The following is a 21,474-nucleotide window of genomic DNA, read 5'->3' on the forward strand; positions in this document are numbered from 1 at the left end:
CAGGTGATAAGGTTTGATGATAGTGTTCTGTTTTCTGCTGCCTCAAAATATGCAGAAAGAAAATGATACATCCATGGAATTTTGCAGGTTGCATTGCTTCCTGCTACACTTTAATTTATGTATTTTTGCTTATATTCAGTGCAATTGATTTGAGAGAGAGACACACAGAAACAGAGAGGCACAGAGAGAGAGAGAGAGAGAGAGAGAGAGAGACATTTATCTTGTTTCTATTATGTGAATGATGTGAGCCCATCAAAGTTTAAATTATGTCTTGTTTCCACTTAATGATTGAGGCAGAAACCTCCTTATTCGTGACACTAATGGCTGAGGAGACAGAAAGGCAACTAAATTTACTTTTTTGGACCTTATTTATTTCTACGCAACTATATTTACACTCTAGATTTGTCATTCTGCGCTCCAGATCGATATCTTATTATCCTAAATCAGGCACGAAAGAAATACATGTGGTACAACAATCCGGGAGTGTGAAATCCCGATCTTGATCATACTTGGTTGGTAATATAAGAAACAGATTTCAAACAGTTCTGATGGAAAAAATAAAAAGAAAGACAGAAGGCACTGAAAAATCAGAAGCACTTTAGGCTAGTGAAATACCAAGTTTATGAGGGTCTACAACTAGGGATCCAACATGGAGTCACTTCTATGTGCCTTATTAGAAGCACATTTATCATCATTCAATGAGAGCAGTACCAAAACTTTCATGGCTTTAAAATGGCAAAGCCAACCCTCGGCAAAAGCATGTGCCCTCTTTGCTCTCTATGGAAGGCCTTGAAGCAAGGTATGATCAAGATGGTAGTTAGACTCCCTTCTTTATTTCCCCTTCTCTTTTGTACCTTTGCTTTAATTTTATGTTTTTGAGAGAGAGAGAGAGAGAATTGTGGTAGGTGGGTTAATTTGAGGTGTTGGCTGATATAGATGTGAAATGTAGAGAGTGGAAGAGGACAGGAGAGCATGCATTTTTCTCTTTCAACAATAATTCAGTTAGGACTGATGGAGTTTAATCAATCATCTATTATATTGCATGTGTGGGAACACTATATTGGTCAGAGGATTTTTTCTTTGGCTTGATAATGGATTTAGCTCAATGAATCCCAAACACAACTCACACAACTCTCATATCATCATCATTCAGATGCTATAAAATATTGTTCACTTTCGATGTCGGGATTTGTGTTTTGTCTCAATCTCTTGCCCCCAAAAAAAAAAAAAAAAACCCATTCAACGGTTGTCTCTATTTGTTTGTTCCTACCACTATTTGCTTGCTTGTTTGTATGTATGTGTTTTTGTTAATTAACTTACAAAATCCAAGTAATTAAGGCTCTTAATTCATTTTCTCAAAGCTTTGCTTGTGGAACAAGCCAGGTTACTTACTTTTGCAATGTAATCATTAGTTAGTTAACATCATGACTATCACATTACACCACTTTTGTTGCACTAATTTACACTTCAAACAAGTTTTCCATTTCTGGGCAGCAATTTGATCTAAATATAGATTTGCAAAGCTCCAAAGCCAGTCATCCTCAGCAACCAGGAATTGGGAAAATGAGCTGTTCCCAAATTTCAAATTCCAAGTCAGTTTGGTGGAGATTTTGTCTTGAAACCCAGATTGAGAGACTCTCTCAATAACTTCCTATCTAATAATACCCCCTAATTCTATCCATTCCTGGTTTTTCTTTCAGGCAAGCATTGTACAAACTGCCAAAAGAAATACCAAAAGAAAATATTAGTTACTTTTTTTTTTTTTCTTTTTTTTTTTTTTTTGAGTTAGGGGACATACACTCTTTGCCCCATGAAGCTGGGCTTTGAATAATTTTGGTGTATAGTCCAAATTTAAACCTTGGAAATATAAACCAGTAAAGAGGAGGAAATAGCAACCTGGGGAGGGTATTTTAGTTCATCATGTGGGGTTGCAAGCATCAAAAGGGAAATAATAAGAATAAAGCATTAATGGAGTAACCCTTTTCATGTGTTTTAGAGCTTGTACTGTTCATATAGCATTAATATCTTTTGCCAAACAGTAACCAATTATGTACAGTTCATTGTTAGTATATTAATTTACCACAAAAATAAAAAAATAAAAAAACTTTCACATGTTTTCTAGCTCAGTGACTTCCATGTTTTTCAGTCTCATATGTTTTTATCCGGAAAAGTTTTAACGAGGCTCTTTTTTATCATGCTAGTTTCTTCCCATGTATTATTTTTTATGCTTTTAATGAAATATCATCTTTTCTAAATAAAAAAAATACATCCCAACTTTTCTCTCTAAAATTATTATTTAATGAAATTATTTCTTCCTATAATAACCTTGACCATATTCCTGTCTCATGTTAGGTGGAAGAATCTAAATTACGGATACTAGAAATTGTTAAGATGTTGACTTTGTACATTAACATCGAAAGTAGGAGTATATCAAAACATCTCTAACGGAAAGATTTGAATGGTTTGAGGAACCGCCTGACATTATTTAGGACTCTTTTTATTTGATGCTTGTAAAAAAGGTCATGTATCATATTAACCGCTCATATTTATTTTAATGTTCAATAAAATTGGTTTTCTATAAAAATAAATAAACAAAATAACAATTTTTTTAGAAGGAAAGAAACAAGGGGAAATTTGAGACTATCTCATGTTGATGTTGTAGAATTGCAAAAAAGAAAAAAGAATGAAAAAAGCAAGTTGCTATCAAGTATGAATATAGCAAAAGGGTGCCTCGTTTTACATGAAGAAAAAGAAGGCACCCAAATAAGAAAAACAGTGGTGGCAGAGTTAACGTCAGTCCAACTATCAAAGGGGTCCACAAGTAAATGCAAAATCTAAGGGGGCATGTGATGAGGAGGAAGAAGAAGATGATAAAAGGTATAATAAAGACATTTCAGACTGAAAGAGAGTACAAAGAAACAAACAACCATTGCAATTAGGAAGAAGAAGGACCACTTCTTCTTCTTTCTTCTGCTTCTGCTTCTGCTTCTGCTTCTTTCTTCTGCTTCTGCTTCGCTCTCTCCTCTCCTTGTGTTTGTATTTTGTACAAGAAAAATAAAATAAGAGAGAGAGTGATTCAGTGAGCAGTAGAATTTAAGAAACATCGGCCCACACCTCTATAAAGCTTGCAAACGAGGTAGACAGTTTATACACTGTTGTACCCTTCTCCTCATTTGAATAAATAAAAATAAAACCCTACTTGTCTTCATTGAATAAAATCAAATTCATCATAACTCAAGATGGATACCTTGCAGACGTCCACATTTTAGTGTCTTTCGTAGAGAAATGTTTCTTATTAGACTACGTTGACAGCACAAGATGTTTATATGTGGATCATCAATGAGTTTTGATTCTTACTTGAATGTGCAGTCTATATTCACGTTATTTTCATATGCCAACATAAATTTGACAGGAGCACATTACTCAACATTACTTTGTTAAACCATCCATGAGAGAGGAGTCATATAATTATGGTTTACACGTATTACTTCGATGTTCTGAATATCATCATGGAAAAGGAGGACATATGTAGTCGTTTCTCTTGTTTGTACTCTCTAAAATGCAAAAGATATATTCTGAGAAGGCTCGAAGGTAAAAGTAACTCCTTTTTAACCATTTGAGTTAAAAGTCCATTCCAACTTATAATTATCTTAATTATAAGCATAGCATTCAGTTTTCATAATTTATTCAAAAGAGTAGAGCTAGAATGTGTATGTTAAGTCTTATTTTGTAGTTGAATAGATAACTTAATATTAAAACTTTCATGGCATCTTGACTTGTGGACTAGTCGTCTCAAGTTCGAACTCCTATGACATCTTGGTAGTGTGTCTGAGAGAGAGAGAAACTCTCTCCCTTTTTAATTTAGACTATTACTTATAATTTTTTTTATTTTTAAAATCATCACTATTAAGCCACAATTCGACATCACCCTCAAGAGGAAATAATAAACTAATAGTCAATTTAGAAATACCTAGAACGAAAATTCAATAACTTTTTAATAGTCAATTTAGAAATACAATTAAAAACAAAGTAATCATTTGTAAATTATGATTAGCGTATCCATAAACTTAGGTCATGGATAAAACCTTCATACATGTAACTATTTAGCCATGTTCAACTATAAGAACTGAATTGAATTAATGACATGTTTACTAATCCGTAATTGGATTAGGAGGAATTGAAATGAGGATAAATTGAATTGAGGAGAATTAGATTCCAGATTCCTATTAAAGTTGTTTACTAAACCATATAGATTGAGGAGAGTTAGATTCCATATTTCTATTGAAGAACCATATAGAATTAAGGTAGAAGTTGTACTAATTATTAAAATATCATCGTTGTTGAGTTAAAGTACATGACAAATTTGTAATTTTTAAAATTGTGTGAGGATATAATGGGTAAAAAAAAAAGAATTCCTAATGGGTTAGTTCTTCAGAATTAGAATACTACATCCCACTCAATAATTGAATTCTTCCAAAATTAAAAATTCAATTCTTAATTTTGTGTGAGCCCTACTTACTTTTTAATTCATTGATATTGAAGTAAACGTAAGAATCTTTTATAGGTGGAATTCAATTCCTGATGAGAATTCCAATTTATGATTGATAAACATACCATAAAAATGTAGAATTAGATTGCACAGTGGAATTATGATTGAATTGACTTTTATCCCATTCATAATAACCATTCTACCTACCAAAAGGGGCTTTTGGATTTAACCCAAGAGGAGAATTCTACAGTCTACGGTCCCATGTGAACGGTGGTCATAGGGGTAGATTAGCATTTGCATTAAATGCCAAACAGGCTTGTTGAGCATGTGGTCGCATCCGTAGGTTCTGTTAGGTGTCAACTCTCTCTCTCTCTCTCTCTCTCTCTCTCTTCTTTTTCAAATTTTCCCACGAGGGAATTACATCATGCTAGCTAAGATCGCTACCAAGGTAACTCAGTGCCCTGCTAAGTCATATTACCTTACCCTACCTGTAATAGTTACACAACTCCAGACATTCTCACAAAATCAATTCAAACAATACAATGTACATTTAAAATAAGGATGTTACGGTCAGTCGTTCACGTGTGTATGAATTCTTATACGTAAGTTCTTGCAATTGATACACTGCACCTCAACAGTTAATGATCGCATGCACGGGTCTCACCGTGACACAGCCCATGTGCATTCTAGTAGCTGGAACTATATTTGTAATGGTAAGTACAGTTACTCTACATCTCCGATAACTTCTATGGTAAATAGTTTCGATTTTCAGTTTACTATTTTAACCTTTAAAATATTATTCTTTTGATATTAGTTTTGCTGAAATAAAGAGTATTTTAGTGAGATACGCTATAAACTTCGAAGAATTGACACTGGCAGCTCAGGTTTTTTTCTTGGTCTAATAATATCCCATCCAATATCCAACCAAAAGCAATCAACTGCTTTACATTTACTTTAGCAGTAAGTAATCTTTTCATCTTCACCTTTTTGAGGTCCCCATGGTTGGAGAAGTAACTATACCTCCAGGTTTGAACTGTACTGCTCTGCGTTTATGATGCTTTCTGCTCAAAGCTGAAATTGTCTGTAAGGACAACATATGCCAATTCGTGGCTTGCATACTTCTGTACTTTATGATGCCTCAACTACTTCAAAGGTGGGCCTATGTTTGCTGCTACAAATAGGAACCTATAATGCCTCACCCACAAGCACAACTAGATTTGAACAAATTCCTCAGATTTCACTTGAGCAAAATCACAAGGTATAATAATAGCTGAAGGTAGATCTGTGTGTCTCAGATTTACAGTTGCTTTCCTCACAGTATAAACACTAATTGTGGTCCTTGCTAATATATTATGACTTTGCCCCTTGAATTCCTGTATCACATTACGCTGTCATTGTCACAATCAATGGGTATGGCATATACTAGCAATCCTTCATGATGAGATTATGTGATGTGATGACAATTTTTCCAATCAATTTTTACCTTATCTTCGTACACGTCAAACAAAATAACCAAACTGCGGTCAATGATGTAAAATCATCTGTATAAAGTATTTTTTACTCACTAGAATAGTAAATCAAAGAACAATTGTAACCATAACCTAGAATTACATGTATATAACATCAATTACAAAATTGTAGTAGAATCTTTAGTATGTGCACCTGCAAGAAATCATCTGAGTCTTTCTTGCCGAGAGCGGGAACTGTGAGCTTCTTCAATATGCCGAGTGAGAAGTGAAATCCCATAGTGTGAGGCACTTGAGGTAGCATAATAGGAAGTCACAGTGAGTTGAGTAAACCTTGGAAGTGCATAACCTGCATAATCCACATTTTCAGGGAATTGAAAACGTTTCATCCAGAACTTAAAAAGAAAACCTTCATTGCATACAAAACCTAGAAACTCATGCGTATACAGTCCTTTATAACACGGAGTGGCACATACTGAATCTTGTGTCAACTGATAAACTCAAAACCTAACCCAGATACAAATTGCAAATTCAATTACTGCTAGTTAAATTAGTCATGGAATTCTATATCTCAAGGTCTTACAACCGAGCACTATGAGATTGGATTGTGAAGGCAGCTTATTGACAGACAAGGTTATACTTGTATTGTACCCAATCTCAAAAGACTATGGAAAGAAGAAGACTCGCATACCAATACGAGATGAACTTCAAACCATTTGGCTCTCACTGTCTTTAAACTATGCAAACATGACCTATAATATTACTCCAACAACAATGGTTCTAGCAATGCCACCTGAAGTGTGCACGATGTAGAACCATATATCACTAACAATTAGTAATTGCCTCTTTTCTAGGCGACAGCTATTCTGAAGCCCCTACTCATAGGATTCAATGACACTAGATTCAACCAATAAGAATTGAATTTTCAATTTCAGGTAGAAGGCTGTTTGCAGTGGTTTAACCCAATCAATGAGAAATTATGGCATGGAGATATGTGATCCATGATATCCAGGTGCTTCAGTAACTAAGGCTGGCCCTTTGTAATTGCAAGTCTTTATTTATGTATTATATGGTAGAAACTTCATAACAGTGGAGATTAATGTTCACGCTACTAATAGTTACAAAATAGAAAGGACATCATGTCATTTTGACCATTGACATACACTACTGCTAGAAGTGTAGGCATCCATACGATGCCAGGCCAATAGCCATGCATGGGCACAACCCCACATATGTAACTATCCCATGGGCAAGTTGAATCAGAAGAACTAGAATATCATCTTAGATTTACTGAACTTCATAAATTTAAAAAAGTTTAATTGCTTTTGGTCATCATTTACGAAATACAAGTTCTTCAAGAGACCTAATGTACACTAACATTTAAAAATTTTAAAAATAAAATAAAAAGTACATGGGGAAACGTCCACTATAACACTCTTACATCAAACGTTTACCTATCCAAAAACTAAATTCACTGTGGTCATTATACATTACCCTAACTACCCACCATGACTCCACATGCTCATTTTTTCTCTTTCTACAACTACTGCCCTCAAATTATATGTGCATCGTGTGTGTGTACAAGCCATCTAGGCTTTTTTTAATTTTAATTTTATATATATATATAAGTGACATACTGATGTTACAATATCATAAAAATGCCAAATGAGACTGAAGTTAAGAACATTGGGAAAAGATATTTAACTCAGGGTCTCAGATATGGAGAAATGTATTATATACATAGAAGGAACTTGGCTTAGTCTAAACTAGGTACAACCAAATAATTCAAGCACTTCTACTTTTATAGTACTTAACCAGTCCATGGCTGCTAAATGAGCGAACCATTTAATAAACAAAAAACGAAAAGAGCAACAACAAAGAGGAATGTAGAAAGATTCATCACGATCCCACACTAATGTAGACTTCTTTCAATCAAATGGAGAAAGGCAGGATTTTTACCTCCAAATGCAGCACTGGCACCCGAAAACAGTAGCAGTGGAGGAAGCTGTGATTGAAAAAACAAAAATGAGCTAATTTGATGCACATAAGAATATGAATCTTTTTGTTTCTATAAATGCCAATATAACTTGAAGTGCATGGCAGGTTCAAAGAATGGGAAAACAAACAAGAAGGATATGAGACCTACCCCAACTAAGAAAGGAAGCCACTTTGGGCCCTTCAATCGATTCTGTAGGTACGGGATCCCTGCAATCAAGTAACACTAAGCAATTTGCATATGAAAGCCCATAGTCTGCAAAGACAAAGGGAATAAAGAATACCTGTATTGAAGCCATGAACTGCACTAAGCATTCCACCAATACCAGAGCCAGCCTATTCATACAGAAAATACTACAAAAGGTTAATCACTCGGATAACAAGCCACATCCATATTGATGCAGGAGCATCTACGAAGCTCTATAAGATTACTTAGGCCCATCAGTCAATTGAGCTAGGGTTCTATTTACTTTAAATTATTAGTTACTTCTTTTGTTTTCCTATTCTTACTAGGATTTGGTTTAATTTCCTATGTCAATTAGGTTTTCTGTATTCTAGTATAAATAGGCTAATTAGAGACTCTTGTATTTAGTTTTTGTTGATGAATATAATTTCAGACTTTAGTCTATAGAGTTTCTATTGGGATTTTGCCCTAGAACTCGGTTATCTTCGTTCCAACTTCGATTCTACTGCTTTATCCTTCTATCCTCTGTATTTTGGGTATGTTTGGGTTGCTGGACAGCAGCTTATAGCCGCTGCCCTGCATCAAATTGGTATCAGAGCCAGGTTAATCCTTGTTCCACAGCATGGTTGGACGTGCTAGAGGTCGTGGACTAGGGAACCAAGCCCAACACACAGAGATGGCTGAGATGTGGCGTATGATGGAAGAGTTGTCGAGAGAGGTGCAAGCCCTCCAATGACAGGAACGCACGGATGCCTGTATGGAGATTCCGGAACGCAACCGCGAACCCTTAGACATACTGGAAGGTGGTCATAAGGATAACTTTGAAGAAAAGGTAAACCCCTTTCATGAAGCTGGAAACCATGATGATGGTGATAGAGGCAGACTGGAAGGAGCAGTTCGCTCTAATTCTTCAGTTAGTTACCTAGATTTAGATGTTCCTCCCGTATTTGATCGTTGTTTAGAAGACAATTGTGAAATTTGTTTTGAGGTGGAGTATACAAGAAAGTCTTGAAGGAACCTTTAGAGATGAGATGACTTCTTGCGATATGAGTATGTTGATTTTCTTGGGGTTGATGCTTTTGATTTGGAGATTGCCAACAACTTCGTTGATCATGTCAATCTAATGGCTTTTGGATTGAACAGTTTTTGGGCTGCGAGGTTGTATGCAGTAGATAACTTGAATTGTTCTAAAAGGATTAAACAGTCTAAGTATCTATTTCTTTGGAGTGGGAAGGTTCAATTTCAATGCCAAAGTTCTACAGACAGTTTATGTAAGTGGAGGTTGTGTTTGGACAGTTTTCAGCAAAAGGTTGGAATTCGAGGCTGAATTCTTCACAATCAGGTGGAATTGATGCAAGAAAATAAACATAAGTATTCATGAGTGGTTCAATATTCAAAATATCTCTTTGTTTGGAAAGGAAAAATTCAGTTTCAAACTTCTCATGGAGTATATTCAAAATACCTCTTTGTTTGGAAAGGAAGAGTTCAGTTTCAAGTTTCTCATGGAGTCTTCGTTGATAACAGTTTAGACTCGAGGATGAGTCTCTTCCAACCTGGGGAGTTTGATGCAGGAGCATCTACTAAGCTCTCTAAGATTACTTAGGCCCGTCAGTCAATTGGGCTAGGGTTCTATTTACTTTAAATTATTAGTTACTTCTTTTGTTTTCCTATTCTTACTAGGATTTGGTTTAATTTCCTGTTTAGGTTTTTAATTTCCTATGTCAATTAGGTTTTCTGTATTCTAGTATAAATAGGCTATTTAGAGACTCTTGCATTTAGTTTTTGTTGATGAATATAATTTCAGACTTTAGTCTATAGAGTTTCTATTGGGATTTTGCCCTAGAACTAGGTTATCTTCGTTCCAACTTCGACTCTACTGCTTTATCCTTCTATCCTCTGTATTTTGGGTATGTTTGGGTCGCTGGACAGCAGCTTATAGCCGCTGCCCTGCATCACATATTACCAAGTTTATGTAGACTGTCCAATAAACATACACTGAAACATGATCGTTGTATATACTCCTAGACCAATGACCCTAACATCACGACTGCTTTCAGGTACTACTTCTATCAAATGAATCAACCGTTCACCATGGGTTTATGCCGCATTATGGACATTAAGTCAATGTCAATAACATATTGTGATGCAGATTATATTAGATGGTTCCGTAGCTAATACCAACCAAGCACATAAAAACAAGCCAAGGAGCATCGTTAAGATCTCAGAGTTACACATTTAAATGTTGTAAATCTTTAAAGTTCAGACCCCAATTCAAAAAGTGTTCTACTCCAAATTTCCATATCAAAACCATGAAAATTTTCACAATGAAAATAAACTGCTACATCAAGAAACTAAATTTGGCTATAGTGGGTAGCTGATAAAACGAAAGGGAACCAACTTCACACAAATTGGGGAGGAAAAAGAGAGAGACTTACAACAGCAGTGGCGTCATGAAGAACAGAAGTGATGGTCCATTCACCCTTGTCCTGAAATATCAAATAAAACAGAGCCAAGTCAGTTCTTCCAACTGTAAAATCCTCATAATCAAATCCTCAAACAGGTAATATGCGTTATGGGTTGGTACCGAATCATGGTCCAGGAGAGCGAGACAGCGAGGGCAGCGAGGGGTGCCAAGGCCTGGATTCATGGTGGGATCATGATGCAGATTCCCACTCCTCAGCTTCTGTTCGTACACCTCTCTCGTCCCCATATTTTTCAACTCCCAAGCGGCCAAACCTGCGCTCGCACACCAGTTCTAGGAGAAGAAAAATTAACTGGTTCAGTGCACTGTTCATTAAATAAAACAAAGCCCCTTGGGCCAATATCATATGGGTCTCAGTTTCACAAAGCATTATAAAGTAATGGGCTTTCTAATTATAAAACTGGACTTTCACAAAGCTGTATAAAGTAATGGGCTCTCTCACTGACTGTCACTGATTTGGATGTTGATTTGAGATCATTTGTGTGATCGTCTATTTTGTTGGTCACAAAAAGATGATTTGGTGGTCTTCAATTTGTCTATTTTTTCGCAAAGATTATCTTTAAGTGGAGACTTCAAAAATAATTCAGATGATTGAAGTAAAATTCGTGTATGTTTCAAAATTGCATATTATGGAATTATGTTCTTAATCAAACAATAATGAAAAGGTGGCAACACTTTAGAAAAATCAAACTAAAATGTTCTTAATCCAGAAACACATAAAATATGAAAAAAGGATGAAATAAATAGTGTGATCACAGAAGTCATGCTTGTACAACTTAGACATAAATAAATGATTGAGGACCTACTGACCAAAATTTTGCGTGATATGTTTCAATAAAAAAATAATGCTTGTTGGAAATTGAATGTTAGTGTAAAATAAATAAAAAATTATGTTTTTTTTATTATAGTATAAATGGAACACTATTTTTTTATATAAATGTTTTTTTTATTTTAATATTTTAATTTATTTAAGATATTAGAGTGAACTAAATATAAAAATCAAATTAGAACTCTTACGCAATATGCTTTAAATATCCTTAGACGTATCAAAAAGATTTATTGTGTTAAATGTAAGTTGCAAAATTCATGCAAAATACAATTTAGTTTTCTTCGGTGTTGGTTGTTGGTTACAGGGTTTATTGTTTATTGTTGATCAAGTCTTTTTGTGGAGCGAGTTAAGAGGAAATAGATTTCCCCTATCCAGAGAGAGAACTCTATTTCTTCTATGGCGTCTTCATGGCAAGAGCTTGTTCGCCAAGCCCGAACTCCCACTTTATCATCGATGGGGCCTCTCTTTGATGCTAGCAACCGCGTTTGATCATTTCCCGCACTTCTTTCAATTTCCTTACATTCTAGCTGAAGGAGAGACTTTACATTTACTTAGAGAGGTAACAACCTTAAATGTAAAGACAGGCAATCCTTCTCTCAAGATTGAACATTTGGTTATTTTGATGGTTCTCTGCTTCCTCCACCGAAATTTGCTATTCTTACATCAGAGATCACAACTGCATACAAGGATAAAGCTTTACTGAGTCTATTTAAAAGCCTAAAAATTCAAATATAATAGTAACATAATAATACACATTGCATTGTAGTTTATATTCTATAAGCCTAACAAATACCCATATAAAAGTAACATAAAAATACACACTATGTTGCAGTTTATATTTTACAAAATAACAAATACCAATATAGGGGTAACATAAAAGTACACTGCAATTTCTATTCTATAAACCTAAAAATATACCAATGTAAGAGTAACATAAAAATACACCATGTGTTGCAGTTTCTATTTTATAAACCTAAAAAAAATACAAATATAAGAGTAACATAAAAATACACATTGTGTTGCAATTTATATTCTATAAACCTAAAAAAATTACCAATATAAGAGTAACGTAAAAGTACACACCATATTGCAATTTAAATTCTATAAACCTAAAAATACCAATATAATAGTAATGTAAAAGTACACATTGTGTTGCAGTTTCTATTCTATAAACTTAAAATATAAGAGTAACATAAAAATACACAATGTGTTGAAGTTTTTATTATAAAAACCTATTAAAAAAAAATAGCGATATAAGAGCAACAAAAAAAATACACAATGTGTTGTAGTTTTTATTATAAACCTAAAAAAATATCAATATATAAGATTACAATAAAAGTACACAATGTGTCGTAGTTTCTATATTCTATAAACCTTTGATTGTTAATATAAATATTTGTAAATTAACACATATCACAAAAACAAGATTGGTGTAGTGGTTTGCAATTGAAGATTATCCTTTGAGGGTCAAGAGTTGAGTACCTTCAAGTACACAAAATTTGCTCTTTTTTTAGGGTGAATAAAGGGTAGCAGAGGTGGTGGTGTTGGGTGATCGGCAGGCGGCGGCCGATGACAGTGGGCGATTGGCTCGCAGCAACGGGCGGCAGCCGGAGGTGACTCATCGGACATGTGGTGTTGTGTGATTAGCTTTAAATAAATTTGTTAAAATATAGAAGTAGCGCAATGTATGAAATTTTAAAAAGTTTTTTAATTGGATACTATATTTTAGTCATTGACCTTATCTAGATTATGTAAAATTATTGTAATGACCCAAACCCAAAATTCATATTTAATTAGTAATTTATTACGAGGAAAGACAATTTTGCCCTTGGAATATTTTATTAAGAAAAAGTTGACTTTTTTATCGAAAAGGAATTTGACAATTCTACAGACACCGTTGCGTAAAGTACAGTGAAATGAGTTCATAGACACGTTGTGGGCCCGAATCGGATTTGTAACGAGAGAGATATGGTCAAAAGAAACTCAGTGGCATAATCGTAAATTTTTCGAAATGAGATTTTATAAAACTCAGATTTTTTTTTTTTTCTCTCTCTCTCTCTCTCTCTTTCTCTCCCGTCGCGCGAAACCATCCCCCCTAACACAACCGATTGCTCTTCTCCTCACCACCACCACGTCCGGCCGTCAACTTCGTCGGCACCGGTCCCAAAAGAACCAGCTCATCCTCCTCTACAAGTCTCAGCCCTCGGCCGCTCCACTCCGCCGCTAGCGTCGCCGGAATTTGCAGAAATCCGGTGGTTTTTCCCGAAAATTCAAACCGTTCGTTCTCCCTCAATTCTTCTCCAAATTTGTCGAGTAAGGTATGGATTTCTACCTATTTTCCATGCTCTAGCTGATGGTTGGGTAGGTTTGCATCGATATTGACTGTAACTAGCCCAGTTTTCAAATTGAAATTCGGCCAGTTTTCGGCCTCCGTGTTCGGCCACTTCCGGTCAGTTTTTGGGGTAGGCCCAAACAAAAGTGGTTCCAAATATGGTGTTATACTTAGGGTAGGAGTTTGGAGCCGTGGTTTTGAGATTTTCTGACGATGCGTAATCGCTTTGGACACCCATCACTGCCGGCACGTAAGGCGGTGCGTGGGTGAGGGTAGTGCAGTGGCGTTGTGTCTTGTTGCGATCCTTAGGTTGTCACGAGCGCGTAGGAATTTGCGGATCTCAATTTGGATACTGTTTGAGTCTCGAACGAATTTTCCATATTGTGCGTTTTTCGGGTTCAATACTGTTGAGTCATTGGATCGTACTCAATTTCAGATATGTTATGCTAGATAATTTCAGAATCATGTAGGATTCGACGGATTGTGAATCAGAGTCCCGGTTACTCCGAAATCGCGAACCCTAGGGTTAAGGTTTGGAAATTATGCGATTACACAATCGTGGTCAATCCGATCGTCCGATTCAGACTAGATTTGCAGGACATGGTTACTTAAATGTGAGGAACCTATAGGAACTCTCAGATTGGTAATTGGAGGTCGTGGATCCCACGAGGTTCCGTATTGACCAATATGGAAGTTTATCGCTTAGCGAAGTCTCGAGTCTTTTCAGACAGTTCTAAACATCTGAAATGCTTAAGTGGGCATAAGAATGACTTTAAAGTTAGTACACGCACTTCTAGGAGCCGGGGGTTAGGGTTTTAATTAAATACTTATACCGAGCAGTTTATTAATTAAATATTCATGATGGTTTAACAAGGCACCAAGGGCCAGGCAGACCCGCATGAGGGACCTTCAGAAGGTCTAGCTAGCTCGGACCAGGAGTGAGTGGACTTTTCTTTTATAAATGATTTTATGCAAATAAATTTCATTATTTGATCTTGAATAAGTTTTATTGATTGTGATTTTCCTAGCATGTTTTGTTGAAGTTAAATATCTTTATTTATGTGTTGCCTAGTTAAAATGCTAAAAAGATATGGAAAGCAAAGATTGAGATATTTATCAGATAAAATGGCAGCAGAGTTCTAGATTTAATAAAAATTCAGTTATTCATCAGATCTTTCAGAAATTTTATATTTTCTCATAAATTTTGTATTTTCTTAAGCCACCTTATATACCCAGTTATAGAAACAGTTTGCCTTCGTATATGTTGCCCTCGGATATGACGATGTCCATGGACATCCAGTTTGCCTTCAGTTTTGTCAGTGCACTTGACATTTGCCTCACGAGTTTCGGGGACGCTCGGACCGTGAGAGCCAGGAATGCGGATCAGGCTGACTACGGTCCCGTGAATCCTGCCAGTTTGCGGCTCGAGTTGACTTTGTGTCACCGAGACCTGCCAGGGGAATTGATGGATATCAGGAATTGACGGAATAAAAGGGGTACACCTAAGTGGTAGTTTTAAATTGATTACAGTGCTTTTATGCGAGTTTTATTGATCTTGAATATGATTTGCATATACGTATATAAATATGTGAATGCCTTGATTTTAGTATGATTCAAATGCAGATTAAATAATCAGTTTTACATAACTGTTTTTACAGTGGGGGTTAGTATATTCTTATGCTATTTTCTGAACCTTTATTTTTGTCTACTCACTTTTTTTTTTTTGAATGTTTTGCGTCCCCAGGCTGTAGACGTGCACAGGAATCCACCACCGGGCCATTTTTCCATCTTCCGCGCCTTTCTTTTGTTATTGAAGTTTTGTTTTGTAAAAGGATTAACTTCTCTGTAAATTCTTAGTAATTGCTCTGATATTTGCCTTAGATTGAGAACTGAACTGTTGAATTGTATATTTAAGTATACTGGCAGTTGGTTGTTTTAAAATACATGCTCGTTTTGACAGGTGTAATTTTAGGATTGAACAAATTACAGGGGAGACTCTGCCGAATTTTCTGTAGGAGTCAATGATAAATTGAAATTAAGTTGTAATTAGATGGGCAAATAGATCATTTGTGCCCGACATTCGCCAAGTGTCGGACACGCACAGGGTCTGACTCAAATTCCAAAACGGAATTTGAATCGGATCCTGTCAATTATATTATCATCTACCACAATAATAAACTTCCTATTGATTTTAAACTAATGAATGACCAACATAGAGAAACCGTAATTACTTTTTAAAAATACGTACATTAGTCGTACTTACTAACTAGGGCGTCAAATACTATAAGGACCAACTTGATTCTTTCTAATCAACACGCGTGCAGTTGCTTTACCATAACAATTGATTGCCATTTTCATATTTCTACACCAACAACCCAAAAACCCAAAGCCCCACCCTTCCACCAACCACACTGTGACAAAAAAAAACACTCTGAAGAACATTGTCGATTGAAAGAAAACAAAGCAAAGCAGCAAACAAAAAGTCAGTAGTGGAAAACAAACACATCATACTCAACAAGAGCATCTCCACTTGTTGCATTGAACTTGAGAGTCCTTGCCTGAACATAGCCACGAGCAAACCGAAAAACCCCACTTCCACCAACAATTGGCATCTCTCTCACAGCTTCAACCACCGCGTTTCGACCAAAAACACTAAGGCTGCTCCCATTAAACTTACCTTCAACAAAGGCCAAGTTCATGGTCATCAACAAAGCATCCTCACTTTGTGAAGCAGACCCATAAATCCCTTGTGCTCTTCCCACAAGCTTGGAGCTTCTTTCGGGGCCCACGGTTAATGGGTCATCAAACATGGCTATGGAGCCAAATAGGGTTGGGGATTTTTTAGATGTGGGTGTTTGGGCAGCCCAAATGGCAGTAGGGTTTGGACCGCTGACAATGTCATGGAAGTAGAAGTGGAGGTGGCTTAGCTTCTCTTGCTTGTTGAGGCCAAGTGCTTGTAGAGATGGGTTTTGAGAGAAGTTTGGTGATTTTGAAGTGACCATGGTTATGAAGAAGAGAATGGTTAAGGAAATGAGGAGGGATTTGGAGTTCTTGGCCATGGTTGGGAAAATGCAATTTGGAAGTTTTGTGTTGAAGTTTTGTTCTTGTGCTTCTGGCTTCAAAGGGTTTATATTGGGGTTGTGGGTGGCATTTATAGATTATTGGAGGACGTGTAAAGTGAGAGAAAGCAAGTATGGTGGCATTGTCATTGTGACATAATCGTTTCGACAGCTGATAAGCTCACCTGTTTTATTATTAAAATTTTCATTTGAAAATAGTATTGTTTACACGATTTTTAAAGGGAGTTGATTTTTTCAACTTTTTTTGCTTTTTAATCAATTTTATTCTTTTTTTTATTCTTTTTCTTATCTATTCTATTCTTACTCTATATTAATTTTTTTTTACTTCACTTTTATATTATTTCTTTTTCTTTATGCTTAATTTTTCAACTTTTTTTTTTTCCTTTAATGGCGTAAGAAATAATTAACATTGTATATTTGTCTAGGCAAAATTACATGGGCCGCATGCTACAAAAACTCATGCCCCAGGAATAAACCTTGCAACCATATTTTTTATATTTATTTAAAGGAAACAAATTTTAGGTGGCCACAAAGAAACAAAAATGCATCTAACTACACATTTTTACATTTTCTTTTTCCATGTTATTCTCCCTCTTCTCCCTCTCTTCTCTGTCATAATGATTCGGAAAATAGATATCAAATGGAAAAAAAAATTGATGAACTTGTGAACATGAATTCATGAGTTCTCTGAATTTCGGAAAATGAAATTGAGTTTGAGACTATGAGTTTCAAATTCACATTAATGGAGTTCTTTTTGTTTCATATGAGATAATTTCATACCTTCATTTTGTTTGGGGACCTTATCATAAAGTACAAACAGCCAGGGATTGAAGAGAAAGAAAAAATAAAAAAATAAAAAAAGAATTCTTCTCATAGAAATAATTCAGCATTCTAAGTATGTAGGGGAATTCAAAAGCCTGGGTTTTGTTGTTGTGTAATAGTGATGATGGAGAAATCCAAAAGTTTGGGTTTGGTTCACTCTCATTGATTGATTGAGTACTCATATCAAAACATTAATAAAGGGTGAGGGTAGAATATGAAAGAGTAAGAACAAAAAAGAACAAAATTGATTAAAAAGTTTTAAAAAGCAAAAGGGAGTGTAAGTGGAAAAAAGAGGAGTGGGAAAATCAGCTCCCTTTTCAAATACAAGATTCCTACAGATTTTATAGGTATTTAATTTAGATTGTAATGAATTTTAATTGACTTTTATAGACTATACAAAAAACTTTGACGGGATTCTGTATGGATTTTAATGGAATTTGTTAGATTTTTATCATAGAATTTAGTGCATTTTCATAGACTTTTTCTACGGACTCTCATGAATTTTTGGGTGGTCCACTCTTTTCTCGAGTTTTTATAAAAATAAAAATAAAAACCCAACATTTAACCCCCAAATTCATAAATGTCAATTTTTTATCATCAAACTTTCAAATATAGCCAACAACGCACGTAAATTGACCCAAATACCCTCTAAATTAATTATAACTCAGTTACACCTAAAAGCTAAAACCCAAAATAGCAGGAGCATAGAAACAAAATTGGCTCCGTCAATTCAATCATGCCTATGAATCCTATCATAAAAACAACAATGTAATTACCAAAAAGAAGAAGAAAAGGAAAAAGTCGATGATTTCATAAATCCAGACAATAAAAATCATCTCTGCGACTATGGCTTGAATCAGTGGGCTTGGGAGTTTTTTTACAATAAAAAAAGTTAAAGTCAATTTCTTGACATAATAATTTTGAATCGGTGGGTTTGGATATTTTCTCATGAACTCTTATAAGTTACATAATACATATGTTGTGTGTAGTTCATCTTTAGGTTTCTTGCTGCTTTGTTGTCACAAGTATACTTACCACCTGTAGTTTAAAATAGTTTCTTTACGGTATCACTAAATGCAAATGCTTCAAAGTTTGGTATTGCTCGGGAAACAACACAGAATATCAGAAGAACAAGCAAAACTATGACTGAACTAAAGGCAAGGCAAAATCTAGGTGTCACAATAGCCTATGGCTCGGAAGAGCATGACAATTTGCCTTTTGGTTTAGGTTATAATTTAGGGGGCATTTGGGTTAATTTAAGTGAATTTTTATCTATATTTGAATTTTTTTAATACTAACATTTATAAATTTAAGAGAGTTAAGTTTTGACTATTTTTGATAAAAACTCCATTTTCTTACACGCCATGTGAGCCTTGGAATTTACCTAGTGTGGGGCTGCAGTTCCTATTATAAATTTATTTTAAGAATTAACGATATTTTATTGAAAAGAAATCATAAAGAGAGACACTTTTTATTGAAAAAATAAAATAAAAGAAATCTTGAATAAAGTGAGGAGAGACGCATGAGATAAGCGATTAGCATGAAAAGTTGACGCAGTACAAGCAACAAAGGTTTCAAGCGAAACTTTAAGTAACAAGAAATCTGGATTCCACTAGAAATTAAGAGGAATTCTCATGGGATAGTTTTATTAAGATCTGAGATAATCAGAAACGTCAGACAAACCTGTCTAAATACACAACTCTCAATTCTTGAACTACTAGGGGAGTTATTACATTAAAATTGAAAAACAGAATTAATTCGGAGACTTAAATACGTAACTCCGAAACTGAAAAACAGAATTTATTCGGAGAATTAACTACGAAACTTTGAATGCAGTTTTGGAAGGCCAAACGACCTCAGAATGCCAAAATCCATCGTACATCACAGCAAAGCTGTGAGTTTGACTCGTTGCGTCGTTCCCTTTCCGAAATGGTATTTTGCGTCCTAATCGGAGCTCCGACAACAAATCTGCAAATTCCTGCTACGTCCTTTTTCTAGCTCAACCGCGATAAAATCTGCCATCTGTTCTACATCAAAAGTTGGGAGAAGTTGTCTAATATCCTCGACAAGAAAACCACTCTAGACTCTTTGTTTTCTATTGGTACTTCCAAGCCCATTCTCAATCATTTCTCGCAAATACTCTACCTCTCTTAACCTCACACCGAAAATCAACACAAATAGTGGATTTCATATAATGTTACAACCCAGAAAAAAGAAAATAAAAAAAGCTAGCGTACATCATTTAAGTTAATAATGGAAGACATAAACATTATACTCCACAACAGCATCTCCAGTTTCGAAGTCAACCTGGTGAGTGCTAGCATGAGCGTAGCCTCGGGCGAACCGGAAAAGCCCGCTTCCGCCTACTATCGGCATCTCCCTCACTTCGGATAACACGGAGTTGCGCCCTAGCACACTCAGGGTGCTACCATTATACTTCCCTTCCACAAAAACAAAGTTGAAGGCCATCAAGAGCCCCAACTCACTCTGTGAAGCTGAAGCATAAATTCCTTGGGCTTTTCCGACAAGCTTGGAGCCCAGTTCAGGCCCAACAGTCAATGGGTCGTCCATCACGACCACAGCACCAAACACAGTCAAGGAAGTGTTTGTTGTGGGTGCCTCAGCAACTCTAACAGCTGTAGGGTTTCTGCCACTCAATATGTCATGGAAGTAGAAGTGCAGATGGCTCAGTTTCTCTCTCTTTAGACCATGTTTTGACGGAGATAAGGGTTTTGAGAAACGGTGAGTCTCTGCATTGGCAAGGGTTAAGAAGAAGAAGAAGAAGAGGAAAATGGTTATGAAAATGGTGTAGATGGAATTGAGGTTTTGGATGGTCTTGGCCATTGTAGAGAAAAAGCGAAAAGGGTTTTAGAGTAAAGGATCAATGGTTTCATTTTGGGCAACTCCGATTATATATAGTGAAAAAAAAAATGGATTAATTAATTAATAAATAATTGGCATATATAATATATGTATTTTCTTATACAATAATGTGGAAAAGAAAGGGGTGTGACAAAAGTCTAGGCTGTAAACAACCATAAGTCTTCAATCAAGAAATTTATTTTCCATTCTTTCTGCTTATAATTTCCACGATCTGGTAGGAAAAGGAGGCTTCAATGCATTGATTAAATGATTAAAAAAATTCTCGTGGTTTACAACCAACCGACTAAAATATCAAAAGGTGCAAAGGAACTTTAATATAGTGATTTAGAGTTTTACTCTCAGGCAAAATTTGGGGTTTGAATTCTATAACATCCGTGTAATGTGAGTTTATTATACTATTACTCCACTCAATAGAAAAGGTTGTCAAGAAAAAAAAATCAAAAGGTCAAATGGTGCGTGTAGAAAGTACAGAACGAAGTGAGAGGGAAAACCTGGGTGTTAGCTACATACGACTTAAAACTGACAGTCTTTTGGGGAAATATGCAATTGCATGCCAGAAAAGAAAAGTGTATACAAGGGGCAAGAAAATGGACCACAGACGACGAAACGTGCCCCGAGTCTATTGGAATATGCAATTTTGTGAGGGAAAGAAAAGAATAGCATGGTCCATGCCTGATGGTTCCATGTGGTCCTCGTTCCAAGTCTTCTACATGGTCTTCACCAAAAAGTTGGAAAAGTGTCTACCATTGCAAAAGCTTTTACCCTGTATGGAAGGATGGTAATTAGATTGACTTTGGTGGCTTCCATGGTTTCATCCCAATTTAACTATATGCCAATTTATCCTGCACTTAAAGTCTTGTTCTCCATCCATAAGTTCGGTAATGCCTCAGAGTACCATTCTTAGGGAGGTCA

The 21,474-nt window shown here is 35.6% G+C and overlaps 3 protein-coding genes across 3 annotated transcripts; all 3 read right to left on the reverse strand.

Moving 5' to 3' along the window:
- Positions 1-5,943: 5,943 nt before the first annotated feature.
- On the reverse strand, positions 5,944-10,919 carry LOC117633532. The gene is made up of 6 exons (XM_034367172.1): positions 10,719-10,919; positions 10,570-10,620; positions 8,235-8,286; positions 8,102-8,160; positions 7,915-7,960; positions 5,944-6,304 (listed from the first exon to the last, which is right to left on the reverse strand). The coding sequence occupies exons 1-6, from the start codon at positions 10,842-10,844 to the stop codon at positions 6,162-6,164; spliced, it is 477 nt and encodes a 158-aa protein (XP_034223063.1). The 5' UTR covers positions 10,845-10,919; the 3' UTR covers positions 5,944-6,161.
- A 5,182-nt stretch (positions 10,920-16,101) lies between these two features.
- On the reverse strand, positions 16,102-16,878 carry LOC117635112 (dirigent protein 21-like). The gene has a single exon (XM_034369455.1). The coding sequence runs from the start codon at positions 16,834-16,836 to the stop codon at positions 16,261-16,263; it is 576 nt and encodes a 191-aa protein (XP_034225346.1). The 5' UTR covers positions 16,837-16,878; the 3' UTR covers positions 16,102-16,260.
- Positions 16,879-19,926: 3,048 nt separating this feature from the next.
- Positions 19,927-20,523, reverse strand: LOC117635167 (dirigent protein 21-like). Its single transcript, XM_034369512.1, has one exon. The coding sequence runs from the start codon at positions 20,521-20,523 to the stop codon at positions 19,927-19,929; it is 597 nt and encodes a 198-aa protein (XP_034225403.1).
- Positions 20,524-21,474: the final 951 nt, after the last annotated feature.

The sequence above is a fragment of the Prunus dulcis genome, chromosome 7, assembly GCF_902201215.1.
Source record: "Prunus dulcis chromosome 7, ALMONDv2, whole genome shotgun sequence".
Taxonomy (NCBI): domain Eukaryota; kingdom Viridiplantae; phylum Streptophyta; class Magnoliopsida; order Rosales; family Rosaceae; genus Prunus; species Prunus dulcis.

Coding starts and splice junctions, on each gene's coding strand:
- LOC117633532 (XM_034367172.1), bottom strand. CDS start 10,844: ATGGGGACGAGAGAGGTGTACGAACAGAAGCTGAGGAGTGGGAATCTG. Junction 10,621..10,718: donor CTCTCCTGGACCATGATTCG/GTACCAACCCAT, acceptor TTGATATTTCAG/GACAAGGGTGAATGGACCAT. Junction 8,161..8,234: donor AGTTCATGGCTTCAATACAG/GTATTCTTTATT, acceptor ACTTGATTGCAG/GGATCCCGTACCTACAGAAT.
- LOC117635112 (XM_034369455.1), bottom strand. CDS start 16,836: ATGGCCAAGAACTCCAAATCCCTCCTCATTTCCTTAACCATTCTCTTC.
- LOC117635167 (XM_034369512.1), bottom strand. CDS start 20,523: ATGGCCAAGACCATCCAAAACCTCAATTCCATCTACACCATTTTCATA.